Source organism: Cajanus cajan, chromosome 8 (genome assembly GCF_000230855.2).
Source record: "Cajanus cajan strain Asha chromosome 8, NIPB_CcT2T_4, whole genome shotgun sequence".
In the NCBI taxonomy this organism is placed as follows: Eukaryota; Viridiplantae; Streptophyta; class Magnoliopsida; order Fabales; family Fabaceae; genus Cajanus; species Cajanus cajan.
In genome coordinates, this window is record NC_138524.1 from 17,998,290 (window position 1) to 18,010,309 (window position 12,020).

The window sequence follows — 12,020 nt, forward strand, 5'->3', positions numbered from 1 at the left end:
TCATTTTCATAAAATTAAGAAGGAATTTTGTAAGATATATATTTTTTCTAAAAGCTATTATCATATAAAAATGGTAAAGATTATATAAACATGTCGTGTACTCATATCCTATATTTTGGACATTAAATGTGTCTTGATATATGTATTTTGTATCGTGTCAAACGTATATGTCAGAGTCGATACTTTTATAGCATTATAGCATGTCAGTCAATCTAAAGAATCAGAAGCTCAAACTAAAGAGAAAGGAAGTGGGGGAAATATTTTGATGCATAGAGTCTATAGATAATTATTTTCTTCTTTCATGTCCTATGCACTTAAACTGAATTGCTTTTAGTTGATCCAGACAACTATTCTCGGTCCTCTGACATGTGAGGGCTTGACTAATGACTAGTTTCAAGAATTTTTATTCTTTGAGGAAAAAAAAAATCAGAAAGAAAAAATAAGTGATATCGCCAATTAACTCAAATTTCAAAGTTAAAGGAACAAATTAAATGAATCTTTTAAAAATGGGACCAGTCAGTCCATTATAGCCTAGTCAAGTTATTTGATTTTTGGGCTGGTTCAAGTTGAACTAAATTAAAAATGAGTCCAAGTTTACATAACTCAGTCAGCTATAAATATGGACTATTTAAGTCATGTTTCATTTACCTATTCAAAAGTTTCAACACTTATAATGGACATTGGACACTACTTCTATTTACAATTATTTTTATGAAACTTGATCCCTTATAATATCCAGAAACACTTATGACAGGAAATAAATAGTTTACCTTTTTTTCGGACAGGAAAATAAACAGTTAACTGTTAGGCATCAGAACTGAGTCAACTGACATTTTAGACTTTATTCATCCGAACATTTTTTAGGCGTAAATGGACAAGACAAAACCAACTTTCTTTATTCAACAAATTCCAATAACCACAGCAACCTGTAGCATAAAAATAGAACTCAATACAAATTATTTTCTTTTTGAAAAATAAAAAACTAAAACATGCAAGCACTAAAAAACAGAAATCAACACATTCTAGGAATAAAAAATGCAGAACGATTTTGAAGCATCCTTTGACTGTAGATCTTTATTGACTCAACATTACATTATGCAGCTTGCTTGAGCTTCTTTGTGATGGTAGCAATATACATTCCTTGGTGGAATGCTTGCTCCAGCTCAAGCTTAGTTGGTTGTCTCGAACCATCACCAGCATAAGTTCCTGATCCATATGGACTTCCACCTTTGAGTTCCTCCATCTCAAACATTCCAGCACCGAATGTGTATCCAATTGGGACAAATAACATTCCATGATGAACCAGCTGAGTTATAGCAGTTAGCCTGATCCATAACATACATTCCACAATTTCTCATCATTAATATACCATGATTTTGTATACTACTATACTGTATGTGTTTTATAGAAAATGTTACAAACATATCCTACCATGATTTCTCATTAATGAAAACTTGATATTTATTAATTCCTTAAAGAAATTGTATGTTTGTATAGAGAGAGGTTCTTACGCTGTGGTCTCTTGTCCACCACCTTGGGAGCTGGTGCTGTAGAAGATTCCAGCAGGTTTGCCTGCAAGTTGTTGTGTTTTCCACAAACCACCAGTGGCATCTAGAAAAGCTTTGAACTGTGCAGCCATCATTCCAAATCTTGTTGGGAAGCCAAAGACAAAACCATCAGCCTCAGAGAGCTCATTGGGTGTAATGATTGGAACATCACTCTTTGGTGGTGCACTCATTTTACCAAGCACCACATCTGCCAATGTCTCAGGTACCTGCTCATGATCATGTCTTCATTTCATTAAGTCAACAGAGAAAATTTTAACATCTTTGGAACTAATGTCTTAATCACATTAGATATAGGAAAACTTGTTTCATTGAAAAAGTTAATGCTACATTGAAAAGCTAACCTAATATAACATTTCTTTTTTCTTTAAACACAACACTTATCATGAGACTGAGGAATCAGTTTTAGATGATCAATAGAGTATTCCAGTTAAATTGAAAAATAGATAAACGTGCCTGCCACAGTTTGGCCTCAACACCTTCCACAGAATCAGCTCCTTTCTTGATTTCTTGTGCTAGTCTCTCCACATGGCCATACATGGAGTAGTACCTGCATCTCAAAGTAATGCAAAATTTTCATTTTGGAATAAAGAATACTGAAATTCCCTTAATGAGAATAAATATAGAAAAATGCATACACAATATAAACTTGGACTGCCATTGATGATGATTTTTGTGTTTGTGAATGTGTATGAATGAATAGCTATGTATATTTATTTATGTTGAGGAATGTGCATAATAGAGGGAAGCGTTAGCCATATTTATAGTTGAGCATAAGATTTGACTTTCAGCAAGGTGGCTTGACTTTTTAACTAATTTGCCTATTATATTGTTTCTCGAATCTCTATTCATTTTTTATTTCCATAATTTGGAATTGAACGACGCCGTTATGATGTTAGAGTGATGTCACGCTCGCTCACCATGAACTGGAGTTCGATCATCTTGCATGTTCCCCATGCATGTGTCACGGCCATCATTCTTAAATCTTAATACTTGTTTGTGATTCCATAAAAGTTTACTTGAATTCTTTATTTTTTTAAATATTTTTTTATGATTATAATAAATTATAAAGTTATTACACTTTTACTTAAATTGTATATTAATTATTATAATTTTATATTTTACTTTACAAAATTTATAATTTCCACACTTTAAAAATAATTAAATTATAGTTTTCACGTGCGAAGGTTCAATAGAAACATGGTGGTTGCGCAGCCAAGAAATGATGGGTTTCCCTTGCTTTCAGATAATATAATATATGGGAGTTGCTACGGTACCCTCAAAGATGGAAGGGTTTCAATACATTTTTCTATGTAAATTCATAAATTTTTTTTAAAAAAATTAATTTAATTATAAAATAAATAATCTAAATTATACTTATAAAATAAAAAGTAAGATAAAATTATAGAGATTAAAATTATAAGTTTTCAATAATATTATAAAATATTAAAGAAAAAGAACAAATTAATAAATAGTAGAAATAAAAAGTTATTAAAATTACAATATAGAAATTCAAAAATTTAAGACAAAAAGACAAAAAATATACTTAAAAAATTATTAAAATTAAAATATAAAAATTCAAAAATTTTAAGTGTAAAGATAAAAATATACTTAAAAAATTATTAAAATTAAACTATTTAAATATATAATAATATTATTACAAATAAATTAGAATATATAAAATAAAAATAAAATGACTAAATAATTTAAAAATTGAAAGGATAAAATATTATAAATATTATTTAAATAAATTACTAAAAATATAAAATATAAAAAACTGTACCGGTACCCTCTCAAATAAGATAGGTACCATAGAATTTCTCTTGCTTTCAGATAATATAATATATTACTAAGATTATTTGGATTATTTTGACATGTTGAACTGGTCATTCATCTTAATAAACTTTTCGATTTGTACTTTGTAGAACATGATGTAGGGACCACGTCAGTCGTGCGTAGGGTTAGTTGTGACGTGGTTTGAATCCATTTTTTTAAGTAAAATATTATTTAATTTAATCATGATTTTACAATCGATTTGAAAATAATATTGGTTTGGCCAATGTTTGGGCCGTGTTAATAATTCTTCATTTTTCACATTTAGGTGTCCTCTCTCCTTTATTTGCTTCAAATCCACTTGTTAATAATTCTATTCACTTGTTTTTATCGGAAAAAAATGAGGATTAATGATAAAAATAAAAGAAACCACCCAAAGAAAGAATAAGCTATTTTTTATCTATTAGAATTATAATAACAGTTAGGAGGTATGAATAATATACGAACTTGAACGGATCCAAATCTATCTAACACAAATTAGATTCTTTTAGTATTTAGGTTAGATCTAACCAACTTGATCAAAGTTAAACATTATATAGGTTGGATAGTGAGTTTTATGTTTTAATATGGAATTCAACGCAACCTAATCATATATAATAAAAAAATATAATAATAATTTTTAATATTCATACATTTTTAGTCTTGTCTATTGATATTTAGAAAGTAAACACACACACACACATATATATATATATATATATATATATATATATATATATATATATATATGCAATAAATTAAAGAGATTCACTAATATTTACTTAGGTATTTTTATTTTATTTAAAATGATTAAATCTAAATTTATTCAAAACTTTAGTATATTAATTAGTTACTTGTATATATGTATATCCAATTTTTATTATATGTTTATAAAATTCTCATCAAGTGAATAAATTAAATAATTGTATTTTATTATTAATTAATTAATCATGCTAAACCTCGTAATGGTATCAGCACAAGAGTAAAGAGTAGTTCTTGGTCGATATGAAGAAATTAAGCCACATTAAGGTTCTAATTAAACTGAGGTTAATTAGAGTATAGTATTTGTTATCTAATTAATCAGGTGTGGTCAGATCCAAATTAGTGAGGTTATTTTTCAGTTCTTGAGACATGTCTCATGCAATGCTTCTAAGTAATTAGTTGTGTTCAGAGCTAGCTAGCAATTTCCATTGATGTTGAAATTGTATAATCGGCCAACAAATATGTACGTCGCAGCTAGTTAGTTTTTTTTCAAATGTATGAGCACATGTTACTATATATATATATATATATATATATATATATATAATATAGTTAAAAACTAGAAGCATCTATACATGTGTAAATTTGAAGCAACAACTTTATTTAGATCATTAATTTCAATCTCTTATTTAAATCTAATATAATTAATGACAAAACTTTTCTTCTGACTAACTAACATACAGTAGTTATATATTATAAAATTAATACTGAAAAATTAATATCTTATCAATTAATCTACATATATAGTTTATTATTATTATTATTATTATTATTATTATTATTATTATTATTATTATTATATTACTTTAGTTTACTAGTCTTTTTTTATATGTATCAATATATATTTATTATTAGAATTTATATATACTAACATATTAAAAATAAAAATCAATATATTATACATATTTATAAAAAAAAAATTAGATTTCAATATATGATTAACAATTTATCAAAAATCAACTATATATATATATATATATATATATATATATATATATATATATAAAAGTTCCATATTAATAAAATTAGTTAATCTTTATTTGTTAGTAAATAAATATAAAATAGAAAATTAGTATAAAGAGTAATAAATATAGAATATAGAATAATATATACGAAGAAATTCGCCCACCTCCCACATATTTGATAGTCTCCCATCAAATAACTTGTAATACCTATTCCATTTGGAATTCCATCAATTATTTTTTTATCAAAAAAATAATTAAATTTGACGAATTTTCTTACACTTTTAATTAAAGATCTCTAAAAAAAATATTTATATAACAACGATTATATGACCAATCATATATGAAAATTTTAAAATTATTGACAACAATTTTATTAGGAAAACTTTTTTCAAATAAATTTACTAAATTCAAATTTTGTAAATCGGAAGAAATTAGTTTGTAATAAAAAGACGCTATAAATATTCCGTTCAAACAGGTACAGGTCAACTAAATGGTATTCCTGTAGCGATTAGAATTATGGATTTTCAGTTTATGGGAGGTAGTATGAGATCCATGGTAAGTGAGAAAATCACTCGTTTGATAGAATATGCTACCAATTAACTTTTACCTCTTATTCTAGTATGTGCATTTGGAGGGGCGCGTATGCAAGAAAGAAGTTTGAGCTTGATGCAAATGGCTAAAATCTGTTCTACATTTGTGTATTGACAAGACCATTTACTATATATATATATATGAAAAGCTTCTAACGGAAGAATTTTTTGACAAATTATTAATAATTTTCAATAGATAAAATATTTGACAGAATATTTGTCAGAAATAATATCCCATTGGGAACTACAAAATTTTCAAACAATTAGTATCTATCGGAAATATTCCATCGAAAACATGTAATTATATCCGTAAAAAATTATCTGTTAAAAATATTAATTTTCTTATTAATTAGCTGTTCGTTAATAAAATTTGTCGAAAATATAATTTTTTTACAAATTTATCTGCCAAAAAATTTATCTACGATTTTCTAAGGTGTTAGCCCCTTCCACTACACCAAAACTAATTTTTTTTGTGGCAATTAACTTATTATTTAGCGGCTATATAAATGGCCATAATTTTTTTACCAGCATTTAATTAATGGTTGGTGTATCCAGTGTCGCTAATACTATTACCGGCATTTATATAAAATGCTGGTAAAGATCTACTAAATTGTCGGAAAAACTTATTTTTTTTAGTGGCAATTCTAGTAGCCATTTTAAAGGCTATTAAAAGTTATTTTTTTCAATTGTCTCCTTTACTTTAAATAATTTATATATTCCTATAATTTCATTTTCTAAATTCATAACTTATATACTTTTTTATCTCTACTCGATATGAGATTTGTAAGATGAGAGTTGTCTTTTATTTATATATTTTTTAATTTATTTTTAATTATGTTGTCTTTTAAGCGATGTGAGATTTATAAGGTCAAAGTTGGTCTCTAATTGTTTTATAGCACTATTGAAGTTGGTAACAATGAGTGATTTGATACCAATTTAGAATAGTGAATTAGGAGTTAATCCTATAAAATGAACCTGTAAGGTGATAGTTATTACTCACTTATATACTATTTAATTATCTTATCTCTAATCAATGTGGGACTTAAGTTTTTTCTAAATAATTGTCGCTAATAGTAAACTTTAGTGTAATATAAATATATTTTTAGTGGCTATTATATATTAGCCATTAATATTTTTATATATGGTGGCAATTAAATTATTGCCATTAAATAATTGTCATTAAAAATAAATTTTGTTGTAGTGTTCCTCTACTTTCTTTGCTAGTCTTTCTATCTGTGCATACATTGAATAGTACCTGTAAATATAATGAAAATTTGTCATGTTTTTGCAAATTAAGAATTAAAAGAAAAAGATGAGGCGAATATCAAGGTCACGTAAAATTTATAGTAGAAAATGTTTTACAAACAGAAAATTAGACATCTTTTAGTCTGTTACTCAGAAAATGTACCTCACATGATCTCGCACTTTTTATCTCAACCATCTATCTTTTTTTTCTTTTATTTTGTCTCTCTCTTTTTCCATTTTAGATACGGTTATTGTTGCATGGTTCATTAATTGTCTGAGGAATCTGCGTGTAATTGATTATATATGAAAGAAACATTCCCGCTTATTAAAAATGAAACATTCCCCAGCAAAAATGCATCATGTCCTAGATTGAGAGAGTTAGACAGCTCCAAGAACTACTACGAGAAAATTGTCATATAGTGACACACATTCTATAGTGACACAATATATGTCACTAAAAACTACTTTTACTTACGCAATAAATATAATATATGTTGGTATATTGTTAAAAAGTGTGGGTATAAGCTATAGTGACACACAAAATATATTGTTAAATCTCATTCAAAATTAATACTAAAATTGTGTGTAGTTATATGCCAAATAGATATATACCTATATATATTATACTTACAGTGACACTTTTTCTATATCACTATATGTAACATTTAGAGGGAACCTCAAAGAACATTGGCATTTGAAAGCTTCAAGTTAAAAGAACCTATTGAAGACGTAAAAGAAATCCAGGGAAAGAAGTTAATTATTCCATGCAGAGCATGCACCAATCCATGCAAAGAAGAAAGAATAAGGTGCCCAAAATGAATATAGAAAAAAGGACAAGAAAGTCAATGTTCGATTAGTGAAGACAATAAAGGTTTAAAAAGAGCATACACGTACAACATAAATTTTGACAGCCATTATGATTGATGCTCCAAGTGAAAGGTCTCTCTTTTTCTCGTTAGTATTCTCAAATGAATTGAAAAGTGTAATTTAAAGGTTGTAAGAAAGCAGGAAGCACAAGCTTTATTTGTGCTTTGCGCTTTTAATAATAATAAAAAATATATATAGGCGTAATAAAGAAGATCCATTTGCGAGTGATTGTTCCTGATTTTTCCATTTTAAACTTAAATTTGAATACTTGCTTGGATAATAGTGGATTGAAATAATTTTTAAATGAATTTTATATAAAACCATTTTGACTGAATTTTGTTAAAAAGAAAATGTTTTCTAGTTCCTAGTTCTAACGTTTTAGAAGTTTTATTGTCCCTTTGCATTCTTTCATCTACCTTTCTTTATCTTTTCACCAAGTCTACCCCCTGTTCAATTTTTTCAAGAGGTGGAAACATGGGTTAAGCTAAACCCACCTAATGGGATGTCGGGACATTACTTTAAATTTTGGATCATATATCGTATGCTGGCCGACTAGGCCGAATACTCAAGTTCATGGCTGACTAGGCCGAATACCCGAGTCCCTGGATAACCCGGCCGAATACCCAATCCCACCGACCACTCACATTCTTAACAGAACGTGTCGGTGTGATCGGTCAAATCACGGATTTATGCCAGGATAATTATGGAGAGGTTAATTTACGTAATGCACCAGATTAGCCCCCTGATTTCCCGGGGCCCAGTCCTTAATCACGACCCAATAAGATTCACTATAAATAGGACCCCTACGAGGTACGTAACTAACTTTCAACTACCGCATTTATTACGCTGAGCACTTACTTGAGCGTTGGAGTGTCTTTGCAGGCATCTCCCTCGCTTCGGACTACTCGGAGAAGGACGAGAAGACCTAAACCCAAGACCTGACCCGCTACAACAAGGATAATTGAAGTGTGTATCCTAACACAAGAACATTTTTGTATACTGTATGGTGGCCGACTAGGCCGAATACCCGAGTCCGCCGACCAAATACCCGATCCCACCGACCACTCACATTCTTAACAGGACGTGTCGGTGTGATCGGCTAAATCACGGATTTACGCCATGATAATTATGGAGAGGTTAATTTACGTAATGCACCGGATTAGCCCCCTAATTTCCCGGGAACCAGTCCTTAATCACGACCCAATAAGATTCACTATAAATAGGACCCATACGAGGTACGTAACTAACTTTTCAACTACTGCATTTATTACGCCGAACACTTACTTGAGCGTTGGAGTGTCTTTGCAGGCACCCCCCCTTGCTTCGAACTACTCGGAGAAGGACGAGAAGACCTAAACACAAGACCTGACCCGCTACAACAAGGATAATTGAAGTGTGTATCCTAACACAGGAACATTTGGCGCCCATCGTGGGGCCGAAGAGAAGTTTTCAGCCCCTTTCACTACAAGAAAATTCGGTATTTCAGACGGCAAAAATCCATGGGAAATGCCCAAAATCCGTGGGTAATGAGGCATTTCCGACGGATTACCGACGGACACTAATCTGTCGGTAAATTGGTCTTCTGAAATTTACCCACGGATTTTTATCCGTGGGTAACTTTCCCACGGATTTTCCCACGGATTTATCCGTGGGTAACTTTCCCACGAATTTTCCCACGGATTTATCCGTGGGAAATTACCCGAAAATTATAATTTTTTTTTAATTTTAATAAATTTATTAATGTAACAACCCTCATATTTGGTCTCTCAAGGGTTCTATTTCACGATATTTCATTGTTTAGTGTGTTTTAACCTTACTTGTGCAATTTCTGGGAAACTTCCCAGAAAGTCACCCATCCCTGTACTACTCTAGGTCAAGCACGCTTAATTGTGAAATTCTTATGAGTAAGCTACCGAAATGTATATGTATGTTGTCAGTATAACTTGTACAAATTAATTCATTTAAGTCATCCTCAAATATACAATCTCATATTTATACTATAATAATAATATATAATAATTTTATATTACAAATAATAATAATTAATAATAATAATAATATATTTAATTATTATTTATTTATATTTACTTACTTTTATAATTAACGTCTACTTATTTTTATTTAAAATTATAATTTAAATTATTTAATTTTATAATTTATAATGCTAATATAATTTAAAAAAATTATAAATATTTATTTAATACATTCTTATAAATTAAATTTTAATATTTTAAATAAATTATTAATTAATTTAATATATTTATTTACCTTAAATCAAACATATAAAATTCAAAAAATGTATTTATCCTTGTTGTTTTTTTTTTTCTAATTATCAACTATTAATAAAATACTAACTTAAAATCTTATCTAATTATATATAATATTCTCATATCAAATTTAAAATCAGATATTAGTTATACAAAAATACTAAGATCATATAGTAAAACCAGATATTAATTATACAAAAATATTAAGATCATATAGTAAATTATCAATAAGATTTTAGTTAAATAATTTAAAATAACTAATGTTTCAATTATATTGTTAATTCACAAATAATTTATTCCAAAACTAATTAATTTTTTATATTAATTATTAGTAAAATTTAGTAACTTTTAATTTAACAATTAATTAGATTGATAAAATTCAACACACGCCATGAGTTACTGAGCGGAATAACTTTATCAAAGAGTTATTTTATAAGTTATCTTAAATCAAACATATAAAATTCAAAAAATGTATTTATCCTTGTTTTATTTTTTAATTATCAACTATTAATAAAATACTAACTTAAAATCTTATCTAATAATATCATAATATTTTCATATCAAATTTAAAACCATTTCTTACATTTTCAACAAATATAAATTTGTCTGAAATATTTCATCAATAATATAGCTTTTCCTACAAAAATTTTCTCATCGAAAATATAAATTTTTCAACAGATTTAATTTTGTTTTATAAGAAATTATCTTCGATTAATATAACATTTTGTATATATGATTTAAGAGTAAAATATTTTTAATTTAACGGTTGAATTTACAAAATTCACCAAGAACAGAATAATCCCAAATTATGTTCAAGGTGTGAAAATTATTTATAACATTTTCAGAACCAGATAATCGATTATTTTAAAGGATAATCGATTATTTTGTTCTTCATGATTTCTGGAAATCAACCAAGAACAGAATAATCGATTATTTTGCAGGATAATTGTAACATCCCAAATTTTTCTACTAATACTACAAATAATTATTATTTATTTTTGTATTTATGAAGATTATTTCCTTATAATTATTTTGATTAATTAAATGAGTTTGATTGAATTTTTAAAGGTTTTTATTAATAATCATTTATGAAAATTATTTTGTATAATATTATTAATTATGATATTTTGTTATAATTATTATTTAAAGAAAATTATGTTTTAAATTGTATTGATATGTTATTTTAATTTGATATATATATATATATATATATAAGTATTTATTTATTTATTATTTAAAAATTCTGGATTTTCATGGTCCTGGAACGGGCCGTTCCATTTTGGGAACGGGCCGTTCCGGACGTGTTTTTAAAGGACAAAGTCTTGACTCAGAATGGGCCGTTCTGGTTTGGAACGGGCCGTTCTGGGAAAGGTTTTTGTACATGTTCTATGTGCTCAGAACAGGCCGTTCCACCTTGAAACGGGCCGTTCTGAAAACTCCAGAACGGGCCGTTCTGGTTTTGGAACGGGCCGTTCTTGGAGAGGTTTTTAGACATGTTTTATTTGTCCAGAACGGGTCGTTCCAGATTCGGAACAGGTCGTTCTGGCCGCGACCTGATGCTTATAAATAGAACGTTTTTCACTCTCTAAAACTCATTTTTTCATTTTCTAATCTTCTTCCTCATTTCTCTCTGAAGACGAAGGGGAACCTAGAGGGGGCGACCAACAAGATTCGGCTCCTGCTTATCGAGGTAAGGGGGGAGTGAGAAACCTCGCTCTGGGTGTGGGATTGTATGCTGGGTAGTGGGATTGGCCCCCAATCCTATGTTTGTTGCATTTTTGTATGCTTATGTATGAGGGGTTTTTCCCAATTGTATCTATTTTGCCTATTGTTTTCTTATATGTAATTAATCGTATGAATTGAGATTTCTATGGGTTCCTATGGGAAACCCTAAGGGAATGCATTGATAATTGTAAGAGGCAAATTTTAATTGTTTTCTGTTTTATC

The 12,020-nt window shown here is 28.4% G+C and overlaps 1 protein-coding gene across 1 annotated transcript; it reads right to left on the reverse strand.

Annotated features, from left to right (window-relative positions):
• Positions 1-871: 871 nt before the first annotated feature.
• Positions 872-2,338, reverse strand: LOC109805016 (NAD(P)H dehydrogenase (quinone) FQR1). Its single transcript, XM_020366943.3, has 4 exons — positions 2,204-2,338; positions 2,022-2,115; positions 1,512-1,774; positions 872-1,325 (listed from the first exon to the last, which is right to left on the reverse strand). The coding sequence occupies exons 1-4, from the start codon at positions 2,224-2,226 to the stop codon at positions 1,094-1,096; spliced, it is 612 nt and encodes a 203-aa protein (XP_020222532.1). The 5' UTR covers positions 2,227-2,338; the 3' UTR covers positions 872-1,093.
• Between the last annotated feature and the right edge of the window lie 9,682 nt (positions 2,339-12,020).